Here is an 18,021-nt window from a genome sequence, read left to right as displayed (position 1 = left end):
GATCTAGGTAGTACGATGACTGTAGAAGAAAGGTGCAGTTGAGCGAGCTGCGCGCGAGATGCAATGCGCAGTGGGGGATTGCGCTGACGTGTTTGGTGAGGTGTGTAGGGAGCGAGCTGTGGTGCGATTCAATCTAGGATGCGACGACGCGCTGAGATTGGAATGCGCGAGGCGTCTTCTTCACTACGAAGTGCGAGAGTCGCAGCGAGCCAGAGTTCAAAGAAGCAGCGGAATAAGTCGCCAGAGTTGGGGCTGGTCTACGTCAAGGGCGCAGTGGCAGGTGAGTAAGACCTGTGGGATAGTCCAGACAGAGAGGGATGGATGGGTGCGTGCTTGGTGCCGAGTTTGAGAAAATAGCGCTAGCGGCCGACACGTGACGACATGATGGAGACGATCCACCCCAGCCCGGACTGGCAAGGACTGGCAAGCTGGCTGGCCGGACGCTTGCAGCATCTGGAGCCCTGCATTTGTTGACCCAGCGATCGCTCAACTTTTCTGTACATGTGGCCTTAAGCTGTGTGGCCCACAGCAGAAACTGTGCCTTGCATGCGGGCACCGCCGTTTTGACGTATTCTCTACCCGCTTCAGCAAGCACCAAGACTTGTGCCGAGGCGATTGCATGTCCTGTTGCATGTCCCAAGCTTAGTACTCCATACTATGGCCTGTATGCTCGGAAACCGGTAGGAGCGGCTGCGTACCTGTTTGCGAACAAGTGAAATTGAATATCAACATGAACATGCTAGCATCACGAATTGCTCTTTTCGCCAAATAGAAGCCTTGTGTGAGACTACCCTTCACTCTACACCATTGGCCCTCCACAGCACCGGAACTGAGGGACTTCCGAACGTTGCCCGCGCGGGTAGCATTCCTTTCGCTGCAAGGTTGCGCGACCATGACGACCGTGCGAGCTCCACCGATATTTTCTCGCATCGTCCCGATCGAAGCCTTTTAACTCCCCCCCATCCGCCCGCCCTCTTATCCTTCCTCACACATCACTACAATGGCTTCTGCTCTACGACTGTCGAGCGCTTTCCGCGCCGCCGCCCCTCTGCGGACCACAGCCTTCAATGGCCTCCGCTGCTACTCCACCGGCAAGACTCAGGCATGCCACTTTTCTCTGGACAGGCTAAGACACGCGCTAACCAGGCCAATTGCAGTCGCTGAAGGAGACCTTCGCCAACAAGCTGCCCGGCGAGATCGAGAAGATCAAGAAGCTCCGCAAGTACGTGCTGCCGGCCCCGCGCCCACCCCAGTGCACCACTGACATCATATCCCAGGGAGCACGGCAACACTGTTGTCGGCGAGGTCACTCTCGACCAGGTCTACGGTGGTGCCCGTGGCATCAAGTCGCTCGTCTGGGAGGGATCCGTCCTCGACTCTGAGGAGGGTATCCGTTTCCGCGGCAAGACCATCCCCGAATGCCAGGAGCTCCTTCCCAAGGCCCCTGGTGGCCAGGAGCCTCTCCCCGAAGGTCTCTTCTGGCTCCTCCTCACCGGCGAGGTCCCCTCCGAGCAGCAGGTCCGCGACCTCTCCGCCGAGTGGGCTGCCCGCTCCGATGTCCCCAAGTTCGTCGAGGAGCTCATCGACCGCTGCCCCAGCGACCTCCACCCCATGGCCCAGTTCTCTCTCGCCGTCACTGCTCTCGAGCACGAGTCCAACTTCGCCAAGGCCTACGCCAAGGGCATGCACAAGTCGCAGTACTGGGAGCACACCTTTGAGGATGCCATGGACCTCATCGCGAAGCTCCCCACCCTCGCTGCCAAGATCTACCGCAACATCTACAAGGACGGCAAGGTTGCTCCCATTCAGAAGGACAAGGACTACTCCTTCAACCTGGCCAACCAGCTCGGTTTCTCCGAGAACAAGGACTTCGTTGAGCTGATGCGCCTGTACCTCACCATTCACACCGACCACGAGGGTGGAAACGTCAGCGCCCACACCACCCACTTGGTTGGTTCCGCTCTCAGCTCTCCCTACCTGTCCCTGGCTGCTGGTCTGAACGGTCTTGCTGGTCCTCTCCACGGATTGGCCAACCAGGAAGTCCTCGTCTGGCTCCAGAAGATGAAGAAGGCTATCGGCAACGACCTCAGCGATCAGGCCATCAAGGACTACCTGTGGTCCACCCTCAAGGCTGGCCAAGTCGTTCCCGGTTACGGACACGCCGTTCTCCGCAAGACCGACCCCCGCTACGTCTCCCAGCGCGAGTTCGCCCAGAAGCACCTTCCCGACGACCCAATGTTCAAGCTCGTCAGCCAGGTCTACAAGATCGCCCCTGGTGTTCTCACCGAGCACGGCAAGACCAAGAACCCCTACCCCAACGTCGACGCCCACTCCGGTGTCCTCCTGCAGTACTACGGCCTCACTGAGCAGAACTACTACACCGTTCTCTTCGGTGTATCCCGTGCGCTCGGTGTCCTTCCCCAGCTTATCATTGACCGTGCCGTCGGTGCCCCCATTGAGAGGCCCAAGTCTTTCAGCACTGAGGCTTACGCCAAGTTGGTTGGTGCTAAGTTGTAAGCGCGTTACTGCAACGTGCTCTACAGCCAGGAGAATGTGGAGGAATTTGTTTAACATTCAGAGATACCTTGTCCTGTGTAGAATTGCAATGTAAGGATAGGGAATGGGAGCGTTACGGCGCTACATCACTACATTTTAGTGAACGAATTGCTGTATTCTCACGTCTTGATGACCAGAAATCTACTCTCCATGAAGTTCATACTATGTGTCTGTTGCGATGAAGACTGTCGTGAGTGGGTTCGGGCCATTTCCAGGTGCATGAGAAGGGCCCAATCGCATCGGCGCAAAAAGCAACGAACGGTGAGATAAGTAACCGGGATATTCGGAGCGTGGGTAACTTTCGTTGAGCGATGGGGAACCGATGCGGATCGTTGAGCTCTCCAGTGCGACCCGACGCCAATCCGACCCAACAATTCGCTGTTCAGGTGGTGTCCTACATGGTTGTACATAGAATCGCAAAAGCAAACATGAGGGCACTTGCATTGGAGAAAGTGACATTCGGAGAGTACTTCAAGGCAAAAGCAATGCTAGACCCCTCGCCCGCTACATGGCCGCGGATGGGAAGCAGCTGCGGGACATGGCCCTTCCGCCAAGTGGCCGATAGCCTCAGGGACAACCCCAATTATAGCGCGCCCGGACGGCGGTCAACCAGCAACACAGACCACCTCGCAAGCTTATACCGTTTTTCTATGCATCCCTTTCCTCGCTTTGCTCACACACTTGATACTACTCACATTTGCGACGGAGCACCCCTTTGCCTTGGTCAGGCCGCATATCTTCGACAAGAGAATCCCAGAGAATGAGCTCCACACCTGCGACGGGCGTCCCCAGCATGGCGAGGAACGGCCCACCATCGCTCGAGAAGAAGCCGGTCAAGTTTAGCAATTTGTTGCGTGAGTTTGCGTGCTGATGGAGGGCGCGGATGTATGCTGACTGTGGGCACAGTTGGTGCTGGTCTCAACATGTTTGAGTAAGTAAACAGCCCACTTCAGCATGAAGATAGGAATTGAAGCTAACGAAGACAACAGAGTGACAACTCTGGGACAGGTATGCAATCTTGGGCAACAGACGTTTCCGGAAATACACTAACGACCAACGATAGCCGTTGGAGGTCGTCAAGACTACCATGGCTGCCAACAGGTCTGAAGGCTTCTCGGGAGCCATTGGTCGCATCTGGGCGCGTGGAGGTGTCCTTGGATGTCAGTGTGCATTCTACAGCTTCTAGAAAACCTCACTGACGAACGGACAGTCTACCAGGGTCTCATTCCATGGGCCTGGATCGAAGCCTCCACCAAAGGAGCCGTCCTTCTCTTCGTCGCTTCCGAAGCCGAATACTATGCCAAGTCGTTCGGCGCGCCCGATTTCCTCGCCGGTATCTCTGGTGGAATGACGGGTGGTCTCGCTCAAGCCTATGCCACCATGGGTTTCTGCACTTGCATGAAGACGGTCGAGATTACAAAGCACAAGGTCGCAGCCACCGGCGCGAAGCCTCCCGGTACGCTCGAGACGTTCATGGGAATCTGGCGTGCGGAGGGTCTTCGCGGTATCAACCGTGGTGTCAATGCCGTCGCGGTGCGCCAGGTCACCAACTGGGGATCTCGCTTTGGTCTGTCCCGTGTTGCGGAAACCGGTATTCGCAAGGTTATGGACAAGCAGCACGGCGAGAAGCTTAGCGTGATTGAGAAGATCACCGCTTCGGCTCTCGGTGGTGGTTTGAGTGCGTGGAACCAGCCTATTGAGGTTATCCGCGTGGAGCTTCAGTCCAAGACTGTTGACCCCAACCGCCCCAAGAATCTGAATGTTGCATCTGCGTTCAAGTACATTTACTCGAACAACGGTATCAAGGGTCTTTACCGTGGCGTTACTCCTAGAATCGGTCTTGGCGTTTGGCAGACGGTCTGCATGGTTGCTCTGGGCGATGTGTAAGTTTTGGCGTTACTGCTCTTCAAACCTCCGCTAACGAATTCGTAGTGCCAAGGAGGCCGTTGAGAAGCTCACTGGCGACAAGGTCACCGCAAAGCATTAGACGGCGTTCGGATACTGGATCTAACGGGTTTGATGTTCTATCAATGATCTATGAAAGTGGTCTGGCATTGGTCGTGGTCTTGGGATGAGAGAGCATGACGAGAGACATATGACTATGACGTTCATAGCGCTATAAGATTATAATACTGAACAGGCTGAAACTCTCGTGACGTTGAGGTTTATTTTCAACCGCTGGTTCCCTATGACAGACTGTTTTTACTGTGAATTGTTCTCCATGACCTTTCCTTCCCATTGCACTTGGGCAGTCGTGAATGCATTAGCACGTGGTACCCGTCCAACCATACCTACCTAGGTAGGATGGCGCTAGCTCACGTCACAACCAACCATCCCAAGCTCTCTCTCGGCCACCATCCGACACAAACTTCGCATTTTCAATACCGCCTTTCGAGCAAGAATGCGGTGTTCACCATGTCCCCACATGTCGCTTGTATACCAACGGGTGATCACTACGGAGGAAAACGGGTGAGTTGTGATGTTGCATGCTTGACCTACTGGGTTGCTGGGAGCATGGCGAGAGTCTACCGTGACTCTAAAGCGTAACACAACTATACAGCTCCCATTCAGAATCCGCCGGCCTATTGAAGTTTGAACTTCCAAGATTGTCGCTGACCCAAGGTAGTTCGCCGATGGTGTCGCGCCTCCGGATTTGCGAGGTTGGCGTTGCGACTTGACGGCCCTTTCGCATCAACATAACCTCTATTTTCTTGCCTCTGTCGATGAGCTTCATGTTTATCAACCAAGCTTTCCCGACCAGAGCTTATCTGAGAAGCCTGAGCTTGTGTTTCATCCGCCAAAATCTGGCACTCGTGGGTATGGAATTGACCCCTCAAACCCTCACTCTATCACTCGCATCTTGGTCGATTATCTTGGCAACGAAGAGATACTTATGCTGGCCTGCGACGATGGCGACGTTGTTATATATCGAACTCGAGAGATTCACCAAGCATTGGAACGGCGTACCAACGTGCAGGAGCCTGCCAACGAGGACGGTATCCATGTGTTTTTCCACTGCAATGTCGGTAGAAGTGCATGGGGCTTGGCTGTACAGCGCAAGACTCGCATGATCGCGATTAGTGCGGTAATGACAACCTTTACACTTCACACACTCTGCTCCGCTAACCGCAACAGAACACTCATCAGATAACGATAGTCGCGTTCGCGCTCGCTTCCGATAGCGAATTGGATGTCTCAGACCACGGTACCAACCTTGGTTTCCCGCATAGTAGAAGAGAGGACGGTATCTTTACCCTCCAGGCGACAAACAATGTTCCCGCAGTATCGTTCTACGGTGACTCCGGTCGCTGGCTCCTGAGCAGCTGCATTGATGGGAAGACGTCAATGTGGGATTTACATACCAAACAAGAGGTGGCTACATTCCAGCTAGGCTGGTGCGCAAGCGCGAGCGATCTCTCGACGCCGCCTCGCTACACAAGTCACAGGTTCCTGTGCAACTGTCCAGGCGCGCAAAATGTCCTTCATGGAGCCTGGGGCACTATATCGTTGGATACACGATCCGCATACGAGTTGCCGTTGGACGAAGACATGACTGCAAGTCCAAAACATAGCTCGAGCGACTTCCTAGATGTCTCCGACCAGAAGAAACGTTTCAAGGTTTCCGAAAGCACCTCTCATCAGTATCATCCCGACATAGACGACGAAGATTACAGTACAGATGACGAAGAAATCGAAGTAGGCAGCGAAGCCAACGGGACAGACAACGACGAAGAAGATGGTGACTCGAATCACCAGCTTCTCGGAATGACCTTTGAGGAGTTGGCTCAATCTGTAAGTGGAGTCTCTACTGTATCCTTTACAACATGGTATATAAAGCAATCTTTTGTCGGTGGCATCCAACTAGGACGTAGCCAGAGGGTGCGGCTTGCTTCCAGGTCATATTTGTACATCATTATAAGGAACAAATCTCCTCTTCGTCCATGTCTGAAATTAAAGACACGTTAGGTGACTGACACACAGCGCAGTTTGGTATAAGCGAGACGCTGTTGTCTTCAATTCGACCCGAAACATCGCGCAGCCCTAACAGAGCGCCGTACCGCCTGATCAAAGACTCGAGGCCCATCGCAGGACGGATGGACGGTCCATTCCTGATCTTCACCAAAGAGGACATATTCCTCATCCAAGGCCTTTCCGCAACGCTACTCAATGTACCTCTCAATCCCATCGTCGCGATAAGACGACCGCTGCATCCGGGCCGATGGATAGACTCCCTTATGTCATGCGACCGACACTGCTTCTTCTCCCAGATACCCGAGCTGGGCATCTTCATAGTCGGATCTCCGGCCGGTCGTGCCAGCGTCTTTAGTCTGTACTATACCAAAGATAAGAACACTGGGGAGCCGCGGTATGGCTTCAGACTTGAATATCTTCTGCCGTTTCGGTCAGGCAACGAGACGGAGATAGCGGGAGGGCCGAACGAACGGCTGCTTGGTGTGGCAGTCGCGCCTGTACAAGGTAGGATAATGCTGAGAACCTTCTCTGCTGCGTATATCGCAAGGCTGACATCTACTCAGGCATGTTTGACACTCCAGAAGATATCGAAGTACCAGATCAAGGGGGGTTGCCCCAGCCTCGCCGATGGCGCTTGTTGATGTACTACATGGATCATACTGTATTGAGCTTTGAGTTGTCGAAGCGGAGGGTGGGCGAGTCGCCAAGCTTGGCTGATATGGTCGTTTAGCACCTTGAAGACTGGTTGTATTCTGCGAGATTAATTGTAAGCGATGCGAAATAAAGCAATCATGCATGGTGAAGGACTGTCAGGATAGTTGAACTTCTGACAGGGAGGCAAGAATTCGTGTCGCAATATGGGAAAAAAACTTTCTAGAGCAGAAGTATACATCATCTTAGGAACTATCTAGTTATTAAGTTTTAATACTATGTATACTGCAAACTCCTACACATTCTTGCCACCCCTGGTGACGGTGGGCGTCTTTCAATACATCTGGTATTGCGATAGCAACGGTGTCAGGGTCAAAGGATTGGGCAAACACGCTTAGGTACGATGACATTGTTCCTAGTATCAACCGTACGGGAAATTGCTACGTACTGTTCCTGCTGGGTATCATCCAATTCCGCCGTGAAGCCAAAGCTGAGATGTCATTTCGCTCAGGTAGTACGCCTAGCTCAAGATGCCCAAAGTTATCAATATGCCGTTCAACTGACACTGATTCTCAGGCATACGCCAGCTATTCTCCCAGCCTCAAATACACTTCCAGCACCCTCCTCTTCGCCCTAGTCGCCAACCTCTCCGTAGCAACCTCCTCGCTCTCCTCATCATCATCCGTCTCATCAGCTTCAGTCTGCTCTACCATGTTCCTCAATTTCTCCGCCGTCACACTATCAGCTGGAACACCCTTCTTGAGTAGCTTCTTCACATTCTCCTTGATTCGCACATCGTTCATACATAGATACAATGTCTCGAGATGGGAAAAGGGGCGTAGGTAAGGACCGACGAACGCATACGAGTCCAGGCCCGAGTACGAGATGACGAGGCGTTGGATACGGGACAGACTTGCCCGCGGCAGGATAGAAGACAGGGTTGTCAGACGAACCGTCTCAGTGGTGTTGCACGCAGCTGTGAATCTCGCGCTCAACCAGATGATATCCCGGCTAAAGTTGAAGTAGAACTTCTTCTCCCTATTCTCTACGCTCATCTTGCGGCCGTGGGAGGAGAACAATGCGGTAAAGGTCTCCGAAGTGAAATTCACAAGCTCTCCACCTTCATGTGCGATACTGAAGTTTCTGGCTTCTTGGTTTGTGGAGAAGAGTGATGAGAGCGGGGGTATGTAGCGGAGGCACGGGACGTGGTCGATGGTGTTGTAGGTGTGGAGTTCGAGGAAACAGGTTCGGGGCGTGGGAGCCGCGTAGGACCAGATTCCTGCGCGAACTGCGGGAGGGAGGCCGGAGAATGTCGCCTTGATGGGGTTTGGGTCGATGTGTGGGTTTACAGTGTCTGTGTCGTTACACTCACTAGACTGGGTGTTGGGAGGCGGTACTGGTAGGCTGTTGATGTCGACGCCGCTGTCTTGTGGTGCGTCTTCGCCATCAATGGACATGGCGCACGAGCCTAGGCTCCCAAAGCTTTGACCGGGGGAGTCTGTTGTCTTGATGGAATCTTCGAACGGCTCTTTCTCCTTCTTTATGTTCATCATAGTCCCGAAGGACCTTTTCAGTGATTCGAACGCCATGCTTTGCGGTTGATATTGCGATGTCTGGCGAGTGTTGTGGTTGTGTATTGTAGTAGTGTTAGAATCGGAAGGCCATAGTGGATTAAAGGCAGAGCTGTTTGCGTCGGTATCGCGGGGTCAGGTGAGCGTTTGTCCGAGTTGCGGTTACAGTACGCGAGGCAGCAAACGCCTCGGTGACGCGTAATTCTGGAGGTCAGGCCGCTACTATAGGCGTGTATTGCTGATTTTGAGCCTCTTCTTCACATTCACCTGTGGTGCTGAGTATACTGTAAAAGTTAGCCCGAGTGCACCCGAGTCCATGTCGGTTCCTTTGCCTACCCGAAAGCTGCTATCAGATCATCGCCATCGTACTTAGTGACGGTTCTAGGCAATTTTTCAGGCGCTTCATTCGACATTTTGGCCGCTAGATACAGGTTTGGTGGAGCCATTGGTGTAACGCATAGTTTCATTCCCTCACAGAGTGACCCATCCACTTTGACAATGAACTCGTCGAGCGCCTCTTTTGCTAGCAACGATACCCACCATATCATTTTTCTGTCTCTTGCTAGGATTACTGCAATCGCATTGAGACCTACAGCAAGTAGACCAGGAGAAGCGGAGTGGCTTTGAACTGGGTCGTAGTACTGCGACTCTAAGCTCACTTGACTCCCCGCTGAAGCGGTATCGACCATCAGGATGTTGATTAACTCCTTCCATATCAAACGCTACTACCATGGCTCCAGCAAGGCGGTCTTGGAAATTAGCGAGGCCTCGAATTTCCGACTTTATCAGAGGCTTCACATCGGGGTTCTTGACGAAGCCGTAAACATCCTCTCTGCTGGGCCGCATCTTGGATTGTGGACACAGGTTGTTTTCGGGTAGAGGTACTTATCAAAATACAAATTCAAAAAAAAATGGAAAGATGATGATTAGAAAAGGCCGTGGACACCATATCGAATAATATAGTGTATGTTTTGTTGCGACGGTCGTACCAGGGTTGGGTGTGGCTGACTGAGACTAACCGGATGACCTCTACAGGACGACCATAATTTCTTGTCGGAGCGATACTTCATTCTTCCACAATAACTTCCGACTTCCAAAAGACCCATGCGAAAACAGCCAACAGCTTCAGTCCACAAGCAGTCCATAAGGCACCTGCGAGACCTACACTGCTGTGCGCGTACAATCCGCCGATGCAGGCTCCCAACAGCAGCATCGCAGGTGCAGCGATTCTCCTGTTGCGCTCCACATTCGAAATCTTGAATAGCTGGGGGTCGGAGAATAGATCGCAGTAGTTGCTCGTGAGCACAACACTTGTCAGACCATTGTACTTCAAGGCGCGCGACGTGACTGCCTGACCACTGGATTGGAAAGCAACCGAAGCGAGCGGAACAAGCATCTGCCAATGAAGGCCTTCCTTGGTGTCTTTGCCAACAGTCGCAATCAATGCAGCGACAGCAATGAGTAGCATCTGGAATGTGTAGGATACGATGAGCACCCATCTCTTGGCAGGTGAGAAGTAGCGATGAAAGCGCGCGAAGCAGAACGAGCCAGCACAGAACGCGACGATGGAAGTCAATGCCTTGATCCAACGGATGCCTTCAGAAGGTGCAACGATTCCCAAGCCAAGATACACGGTGTTACCTGTATGTTGAGTAAGCTTCTAGTCCAAGAGAGATGGCGCGTCTTACTCACCCGTCTGCATGCTCACGAAAGAGCCCCATATGAAGACAGCCGAGCTATCTAATAGCCCAGTAACAATATAGCAATACAGCAATACAAGATCTGCCCAGTTCTTCGTGACATCCGCATTCATGTGCCGTTTGAGCTGCTGTATAGCCCCCCTGTTGTCCGATTTTCCGCCGGCTGGTCCATTTCGGCCGAGAAGCGGCGTTTCCTCGTCTGCACCGCTGCGCGTGGCGTCTCTGCGCGTTACGCTGCTCATGGTTGCACGCGTGGGAGGAGATCGTGTAGTCGTATCCTGGCGAGGGCTGCGAGGACCGGTAGTTATGTCAGTTGGGGCGGGGTGCAGATAATCGCGTCAGCACAACCGGGAAGACGCGAGCCAGCGTGCAGATCGACAGGCACTTCGACTCAAGCTTCAGTTAAGCTTTGGACGCCCGCGGCGGCAATTGCAGGATACCTCAGGACGTGTGGCTTGGAGACCTTCCTGATGTGGCTTCACATGTACATGCAATGTGTTTGATGTGCGGGGAAACGGTTCTGGGCGGGTATGGTGCGTGGAAAAATGGTGATTTGATGTGCGGAGATGGCGTAGGAGTGGATGGTTGATTGCTTAGTGTCGAGCAAGCATCATAAATAATCATGGCTAGACTGTCGTCATCGGCACACGGCATTGCAGGACGCGCAATGCACGCGGCATGTCAAAAGGGCGTCGTCTGCCGGGTGAATAAACTCTCGACTTCGCGACCCCCTTCAGCTTCTTCACCTGAGGTCAATTGAAGCCGGCATGCATCTTCCATCGTTACTGGTCGCGCTTGGCGTATGTGGTGCCGTGGCTGCGCCCTTGGAGCAACAACAGCCGCTGGCTGGTAGTGCGCGACACCACGCAGGACCTAACAAAGTCTTCAATCCGTACAAACCCGGCAACAATGATCCGTTTGACAAGAAGATTGATTCACAAGGCGACAAGCTTCAGCCACTACCCTACGTGAGTCCATCATTGAAACACTTGCTCCGCGGAACGACAAAGATCTAGCTTAAAGATGATCAACCTACTAACAAAGGTTCCAGCGCAATGGTGACGGAGCAAGTGTCCTAGGGCCTCGCAACCGAGCTCGTGAACGACAGAACCCAGATCTCGTCCGCCCACCCAGCACCGACCATGGCGCGATTCCCAACATGCGATGGTCCTTCGCCGACTCGCATATTCGCATCGAGGAGGGTGGCTGGACGCGCGAGACGACTGTCCGCGAGCTGGGCACTAGCAAGGAGCTAGCCGGTGTCAATATGCGGCTTGAAGAAGGCGTCATTCGTGAACTCCACTGGCACAAAGAAGCCGAATGGGCATATGTCCTCGAAGGCAAGGTCCGCATCACTGCTCTCGACCCTGAAGGCGGCTCCTTCGTCGACGACCTAGAGAAGGGTGACCTATGGTATTTCCCCTCGGGCCACCCTCACTCGCTGCAAGGCCTGAGCCCCAACGGCACCGAGTTCCTACTCGTGTTCGACGATGGCAACTTCTCTGAAGACTCTACCTTCCTGCTCACCGACTGGATGCGACTGACGCCCAAGTCCGTCTTGGGTGAGAACTTCCGCGTTTCGCCAGAGGTCTTCAAGGCCATCCCTGAGAAGGAAAAGTACATCTTCCAGGGCTCAGAGCCAGGTCCCATCGACGATGAGGTTCCAAGCGGCGGCAAGGGATACAAGAAGTCGAAGATCCAGTTTACCCACAAGATGCTTGCTCAGGAGCCTGTCAACACAACCGGTGGTCAAGTCCGCATTACCGACTCAACAAACTTCCCCATCTCCAAGACCGTTGCTGCTGCACACTTGAGTATTCAGCCTGGCGCAATCCGCGAGATGCATTGGCACCGTAAGCCATCCACTTACCCATCCTTGATTCCATACTAACTCTTTACCACAGCCAACGCTGACGAGTGGTCTTTCTTCATCGCTGGCCGTGCCCGCGTAACAATATTCGCCGCCAAAGGCACAGCGCGCACATTCGACTTCCAAGCCGGCGACGTAGGCGTCATCCCCCGCAACATGGGCCACTTTATCGAGAACCTGTCCGACGATGAAGACGTCGAGGTGCTGGAAATCTTCCGTACAGATAAGTACCAGGATTTCAGTCTGTTCCAGTGGCTTGGCGAAACGCCGCAGAGACTTGTCAGGGAGCACTTGTTTGCGAATAGTCCGAAGGAGGCGGAAGAATTTGCCAAGGCTATTCGCGATGCTGAAGAGGATCCTATCAAGGATACTGAGGTTGATGAGGAAGACAAGGAGGAGTTGTAGGATGGGCCTGGTGATCGAATGAACTATGATGCGGTAACTGGGAGATGAGCTAGATTCTTGATAACGAAGACGAGGAGGATAAGCGAGTCTTCGTAAGGAGCTTTACACTTGTAATACAATCTTGCCACATAAACCAGCGCTACAAGTTCGATCAAGTTTTGCACGTAGGTTCCACGTTCAGGACCCAAGGCATGGTTACTTCGACTTTGAACGAGCAACCCACGTGCATTAGTTGGTTGAAATTGAAATATCAGTTGGCTCGTCCCAATTTTATGGTCAGATGAACCCATACACATGGTCGGCTTAGCCCTAGTCAAGGTGAGCCCGGCTTTTAGCGATGGTCGGGTGAACTCCTAGTCTCGATCGTTCGGGGATGACCCTGGCCTGATGAGTGCTAGTCATGGTCTGATGAGCTACTAGTCATGGCCGAATGGATTGCTAGTCCTGGTCGGGTGAACTTTCAGCCGTCATCGGGCGAGCTGTGTCCTAGGTCAGCTCGACTTCTAAGTTCTGCTTGGCTTTGAAGGACAGCTCAGCTGTTCGCATGGTCAGGTCAGATTAGTTCTTGGTCGGACGAGTTACCATGGTCAACTAAGAACGTCGATAGCGTCATACATGTTTGCTTGTCGTATACTTGCCCGTTCTCACATTGCAGCCGGTGGCTGCGTTGCCTTCTTCCTGCTAATCATAAAATACGACACGTGCTCAGGTGGTGAGACCAAAATTTCAAGACGTTGACTTGGGTGCAACTTTGCACAACTACAGATTGAGTTTGAGCGCGGCCACAACGCGGTTACCCCGCTGTGCACCTCGTGAATTGCGAGGAGCTCATTACGCTGACGTAGCCGCTATCACGGCGCGAAAGTACGCATAAAGCGGCAGAGCTTGCGGATGCTAGCATAGCTCACTAGGCTAGTCGTGTGCGTGCCATTTATACGTTCGGCATCTTGAACTTTGTTGAAGACAAACCAAATGCGCAGCAAAAGGATTTTGGATACTGGATCTTACGGCCTCTACATTTCCGAATGCATGTGAGAATGCTCTCTCCGCCTACGTTGAATTGTTGACTGTTATTCCTATTGCTTAACGTTGTTGTTCCATGCTAGCGGTTCCGCTGTGTGATCCGCCAGCATAACGCCTAGGACACGGATGAACCATCTCGGTAGCAACGGTTCAACAGGGTGATCCTTATAATCACCTCTTCTCTCTTTATTGAAGCTGTCGAATGCCGATGCCTGCGCTGCCAGGTTGCTACTCTCGTCGTCGTTGTCGAAGGACGCGCACGGCGTGAGGAGATGCGTCGAGGTTTATAGCTATCGTTGAGCAATCATAGTGCTGGTACGTAGTATGAGTAAATCCTGAACCAGCCTGCGCGATGGTGAGCTCTCAGAAGGGTAGGGTTCGGCTGCAACTTGGTGGCTCAGCGCCTAGTCTCGCGCCCGAGCAGCAGACTGGTCATCCTTCGCAAGTCTACAAGGAACCATATGGGAACACGTTGTAGTTAAGGTTCTTCGGCGGTAAGCTGACCTCGTCAGATGCAGGTTATGCGTGATGGACCCAGCAGGTCAAAACGGCGGTTCGGTCTTTTCGTGGTGCCCGAAATACTTAATGACGCGCATGCTGACGCAACCATAGGTATCATGAATAATATTCTGCCGGTGAATATCCTACGAGGTGATTCGGATGTGGTTATGCTTTCGAGGTGTGTAAGTGGCGAGTGAAGAGCGGGGGCATTGCGAGTTGAAACGGATTTCGTCGTACACGTATAGGTAGTTGGGCAGTGCAGGAGGGGCCGAGTCCGCCCTTCAAAAAGCACGCGGAAGCGGCAGTGAGGATGGAGGAAAAGCAGCTTGATGTTTGATGTGCGCTGCTAGACATGCACGGGGTGATTGTTGCGAGTACGCGCGGCGCAAGTGTGTGGAGCGTCTGGATATAGCGCATGGGGATCAATACGCAATACGACCTAGGTTGGCGACTGAGACTGCTTTTACGGATACTGGATACGCGCTTGAGACGATCGGGACAGATAGGCCGTTGCCCGGTGCACAGGCGTGCAGCACGCGGTGGCGCTGCGCCAAGGGGTGTCACCCGCTGTAGTTTGGTGATAGCGTTGATTGCACCGTACCGTGACAGACAAGTATCTCCCTGCCCTGCGATGGTTCGAGGTGGTGGGGAGCGCAGCAGGGCCGACTGCTGAGATGGCTGCCCTGGCTGTCTCGCTCCTGGCTGCCGCGGTCCATTGGCGGGTCGCGTCCAGGCTCTCATGGCCAGTCAGAGGCGTTCGCTGTGCGGGGCGACTTTCCCGCAAAAGGGTCTTTAAGGGTCCAAAGTCCCCAGGATGCTGGCTGCGCTAGGCTGCATGCGGGCTCATCTGGGCCTTCGGGACTTCGATTCGTGTTTCCAAGGGCTTGGCGCGCACTGCGAGGGCGACGCTGCGCTGCACCTGCCTATAGCAGGCCCGTGGGCAGCTGGAGCAAAGGCAGCCGTTACCCACTCTCCTATTTCTCGTGCACACGACGGCCCATCTATACGCTGCGCTGCGAGATTGATCTCCCGCCTGCCTCAGGGTCTCGCGGGGCTTGGTCGCTCCTGGCTAAGCGCAGGCACCATGGCGGGTGAATTTGCGAGCTACAGGGGCTTGGGCGGGCCCACTGTGCGGTACCGTTGGGAGTGCCTCCTTTGTTGCTGTTCCACTCGTTGGCACCTCCGACTCCCGCGTGCGTATGCGTGCCACCAAAGTGACGTACCAAACGGCTCCGCCCCCTTCGCAAGCAAACGCTCCAAGATTTCGCCTGGCCCGCGAACCGTGCGCACGGCGTAGGCGGGAAATCTCCCCCAAAAGTACCCAGGTTCGCCAGAGCACACTCGCTGGCCCGCTCCTGCATTCGTATATATCCTGCTGTCCCGCTGATTAACCAAACACGCCCACCCTCCCCCTCTCACACCCAGCGCCAGTAAACATGTCGCGACACCGAATCATCGCGCCCGCCGAGATCGAGCAAAGGATTGCCCAGGGCGAGCCAATCGTAATCCATGAGGGCCATGTCCTGCATCTCGGAGAATGGATCGATAGGCATCCGGGCGGTCGTCTCGCCATCCTGCACATGGTGGGAAGAGACGCGACAGACGAGATCAATATGTATGTAATGCGGGACGAGCCTAAATACCTCCAGCCCTACCAGCCCTTCCGCAACAGGCAAAGTTCGGCCACACCATGTCGCCGGATACTGCGGAAGCGTTGAGTAAGCAACCCAGCTTGACCTAATACTGACCTCACAACAGCTACCACACCAATAAGGCACTGCTTATGATGACAAAGCATCGCATCGGTCGTGTCCAGTTGCCATGGGCCAACATGGACCCTCCAATCCGCTCGCCGGACTACTACATAAATCTTGCGGAGAGAAAACGATTGGCCGCGGCGCCAGAGACCGAAAAGTCACGTCGCGGGAGGAGCGTCGACCTGGGATCCGTGGGTCTACCCCCCACCCGTTCGCATTTACCGTCACTGTGGTGCATGCAACCCTACCGGGCCTCGCTAACATGAACAAGGCTGCCGCCATCATCAGCAAGAAGTTGATCGGAAAGCCGGATACTTGTGTCTACCGCTCAGGCAGCAGACCTGCAAGCGACCCTGAAAAGCTACCTCTAATCCAAAGCGAAGATGAGATTGAGACGCCAGTCTTGTCTGCTGCCGAGGAGAAGAAGAGGCACAGGGAACAGTATGCCATCGAGCAAGAAGAGAGGGAGATAGAAGAAGGTCTCCGCGACAACCCCTCGCTCGACGTGGAGACACAAAAGGCCATTGTCCAAAACTACCGCGACCTACACCAACAGTTCAAAGACGAGGGCCTGTACCAATGCCGCTACTCAGAATATGCCAAAGAGTCGATCCGATACGGTGTGCTCTTCGCCGCATTCGGTGGCTTCCTCTACGCTAAGTGGTACATGACTTCCGCAGTCTTCCTTGGTCTTTTCTGGGTACGTCTTTCGCCACTCGTCTGTATCAACACATGCTAATCTACTCTAGCAACAAATCATGTTCACAGCACATGATGCCGGTCATCGCGGAATCACAGGCAACTTCGTTGCCGACACACTCATCGGCGCATTCATCGCAGACTTTTGCTGCGGCCTCAGCATCGGTTGGTGGAAGTCCAGCCACAACGTCCACCACCTCGTTACCAACATGCCGGAGCACGATCCGGATATCCAGAACATCCCTCTGTTCTCCACCACTCCTACTTACATCAAGTCCGTTCTATCATCCTTCTACAACTTCCAGTTTGTATGGGATGCTGCATGCGATGTTATCGTCCCCTACCAGAAGTACCTGTACTACCCGATCATGGCCTTCGCTAGGTTCAACCTATACTTCTTAGGCTGGTTGCATTTGGTCTCACCCCGAGCAGAGAAACTGGGTGCAGCATCCTGGACACGCCCCGTCGAAATTCTCTTCATGTGCTGCTACTGGTATCTCTTCGGCTACCTTCTCTGCTGGGTCTATCTTCCTACATGGCCTATCCGTGTCGGATTCGTCATCGTCTCGCACATGGTCACCATGGTTTTGCATGTACAAATCACCCTTTCTCACTGGGGCATGCCCACATCTGACCTTGGACCCAACGAGTCCTTCCCTCAACGCCAACTACGCACAACCATGGACGTCGATTGCCCGGCTTGGCTAGACTGGTTCCACGGTGGTCTGCAGTTCCAAGCTGTTCATCACTTGTTCCCCCGTGTGCCCCGCCACAACCTCCGCCGCGGCCAAGAGCTGGTCCGCGAGTTCTCGTCCAAGACCGGCGTCAAGTACAACTGCTACGGCTTTGTCGAGGGCAACAAGGTTGTCATCAGCCGCCTAGAGCAAATCTCGCAGATGGTTAAGATCATGGTCGAATGCCAGAACCACATGGCTGAGACTGGCGAGAGTGGATTGCACTAGTACGCGCAGGCGCGGAAGCAGTAGATCTTTGCTGGCGTGTTCACTTCATGATGATGTTAGATTTGTAGACCTTTATCTCCTTTGTTTTGTGCATAATTAGCGAAGAAGGCTACCTCTAAGAAAAGTTACGAGCAATACACACGATATTTGCATATCCCCTTTTCTGCACCTGACTTTAATCTACGCATATTTGATTTACTGACTCACTGTAGACACAAAAACCTGACTTGTATGCCATGGTAACAGGAGCAGAGCAAAAAGGGGCGCGGTCGGTTCGTTACATGGCTGCCACCGGGTAGTGGATACCGGGAGTCTCGCCTCGTAAGTAGAAAACGTGCACGTCCTCAGCGCAGA

General features: G+C 53.6%; 6 protein-coding genes across 6 annotated transcripts; 4 read left to right on the top strand and 2 right to left on the bottom strand.

Moving 5' to 3' along the window:
- Nucleotides 1-138: 138 nt before the first annotated feature.
- BKA58DRAFT_440875 (putative citrate synthase) lies at nucleotides 139-2,517 on the top strand (the record flags this gene model as incomplete). Its single annotated transcript, XM_046173779.1, has 3 exons — nucleotides 139-280; nucleotides 1,147-1,222; nucleotides 1,278-2,517. 3 exons carry the CDS (start codon nucleotides 139-141, stop codon nucleotides 2,515-2,517), a joined length of 1,458 nt encoding a protein of 485 aa, XP_046024323.1.
- A 799-nt stretch (nucleotides 2,518-3,316) lies between these two features.
- BKA58DRAFT_317072 (mitochondrial carrier domain-containing protein) lies at nucleotides 3,317-7,258 on the top strand (the record flags this gene model as incomplete). Its single annotated transcript, XM_046167604.1, has 10 exons — nucleotides 3,317-3,410; nucleotides 3,463-3,481; nucleotides 3,546-3,564; nucleotides 3,620-3,716; nucleotides 3,767-4,439; nucleotides 4,489-4,525; nucleotides 5,183-5,641; nucleotides 5,692-6,252; nucleotides 6,543-7,032; nucleotides 7,092-7,258. The coding sequence occupies 10 exons, from the start codon at nucleotides 3,317-3,319 to the stop codon at nucleotides 7,256-7,258; spliced, it is 2,616 nt and encodes an 871-aa protein (XP_046024322.1).
- Nucleotides 7,259-7,766: 508 nt separating this feature from the next.
- BKA58DRAFT_402790 (uncharacterized protein) lies at nucleotides 7,767-8,636 on the bottom strand (the record flags this gene model as incomplete). Its single annotated transcript, XM_046171746.1, has 1 exon — nucleotides 7,767-8,636. The coding sequence occupies one exon, from the start codon at nucleotides 8,634-8,636 to the stop codon at nucleotides 7,767-7,769; it is 870 nt and encodes a 289-aa protein (XP_046024321.1).
- Nucleotides 8,637-9,627: 991 nt separating this feature from the next.
- Nucleotides 9,628-10,791, bottom strand: BKA58DRAFT_194693 (uncharacterized protein). The gene is made up of 2 exons (XM_046165683.1): nucleotides 10,443-10,791; nucleotides 9,628-10,391 (listed from the first exon to the last, which is right to left on the bottom strand). The coding sequence occupies exons 1-2, from the start codon at nucleotides 10,690-10,692 to the stop codon at nucleotides 9,817-9,819; spliced, it is 825 nt and encodes a 274-aa protein (XP_046024320.1). The 5' UTR covers nucleotides 10,693-10,791; the 3' UTR covers nucleotides 9,628-9,816.
- A 271-nt stretch (nucleotides 10,792-11,062) lies between these two features.
- Nucleotides 11,063-12,737, top strand: BKA58DRAFT_194699 (oxalate decarboxylase oxdD). Its single transcript, XM_046165684.1, has 3 exons — nucleotides 11,063-11,418; nucleotides 11,502-12,303; nucleotides 12,355-12,737. The coding sequence occupies exons 1-3, from the start codon at nucleotides 11,218-11,220 to the stop codon at nucleotides 12,723-12,725; spliced, it is 1,374 nt and encodes a 457-aa protein (XP_046024319.1). The 5' UTR covers nucleotides 11,063-11,217; the 3' UTR covers nucleotides 12,726-12,737.
- A 2,601-nt stretch (nucleotides 12,738-15,338) lies between these two features.
- On the top strand, nucleotides 15,339-17,765 carry BKA58DRAFT_194664 (fatty acid desaturase-domain-containing protein). The gene is made up of 4 exons (XM_046165682.1): nucleotides 15,339-15,864; nucleotides 16,008-16,197; nucleotides 16,278-16,706; nucleotides 16,756-17,765. Exons 1-4 carry the CDS (start codon nucleotides 15,686-15,688, stop codon nucleotides 17,665-17,667), a joined length of 1,710 nt encoding a protein of 569 aa, XP_046024318.1. The 5' UTR covers nucleotides 15,339-15,685; the 3' UTR covers nucleotides 17,668-17,765.
- The last annotated feature ends 256 nt before the right edge of the window (nucleotides 17,766-18,021 follow it).

Source organism: Alternaria rosae (assembly GCF_020736505.1).
Source record: "Alternaria rosae strain MPI-PUGE-AT-0040 chromosome Unknown BKA58scaffold_6, whole genome shotgun sequence".
Taxonomy (NCBI): domain Eukaryota; kingdom Fungi; phylum Ascomycota; class Dothideomycetes; order Pleosporales; family Pleosporaceae; genus Alternaria; species Alternaria rosae.
Note: the sequence above shows the minus strand (reverse complement) of the source record. Positions and strands in the feature narration are given on the sequence as shown.

Coding starts and splice junctions, on each gene's coding strand:
- BKA58DRAFT_194693 (XM_046165683.1), bottom strand. CDS start 10,692: ATGAGCAGCGTAACGCGCAGAGACGCCACGCGCAGCGGTGCAGACGAG. Junction 10,392..10,442: donor TTTCGTGAGCATGCAGACGG/GTGAGTAAGACG, acceptor CTCAACATACAG/GTAACACCGTGTATCTTGGC.
- BKA58DRAFT_194699 (XM_046165684.1), top strand. CDS start 11,218: ATGCATCTTCCATCGTTACTGGTCGCGCTTGGCGTATGTGGTGCCGTG. Junction 11,419..11,501: donor AGCTTCAGCCACTACCCTAC/GTGAGTCCATCA, acceptor CAAAGGTTCCAG/CGCAATGGTGACGGAGCAAG. Junction 12,304..12,354: donor CCGCGAGATGCATTGGCACC/GTAAGCCATCCA, acceptor TCTTTACCACAG/CCAACGCTGACGAGTGGTCT.
- BKA58DRAFT_194664 (XM_046165682.1), top strand. CDS start 15,686: ATGTCGCGACACCGAATCATCGCGCCCGCCGAGATCGAGCAAAGGATT. Junction 16,198..16,277: donor GGAGCGTCGACCTGGGATCC/GTGGGTCTACCC, acceptor AACATGAACAAG/GCTGCCGCCATCATCAGCAA. Junction 16,707..16,755: donor TCTTCCTTGGTCTTTTCTGG/GTACGTCTTTCG, acceptor AATCTACTCTAG/CAACAAATCATGTTCACAGC.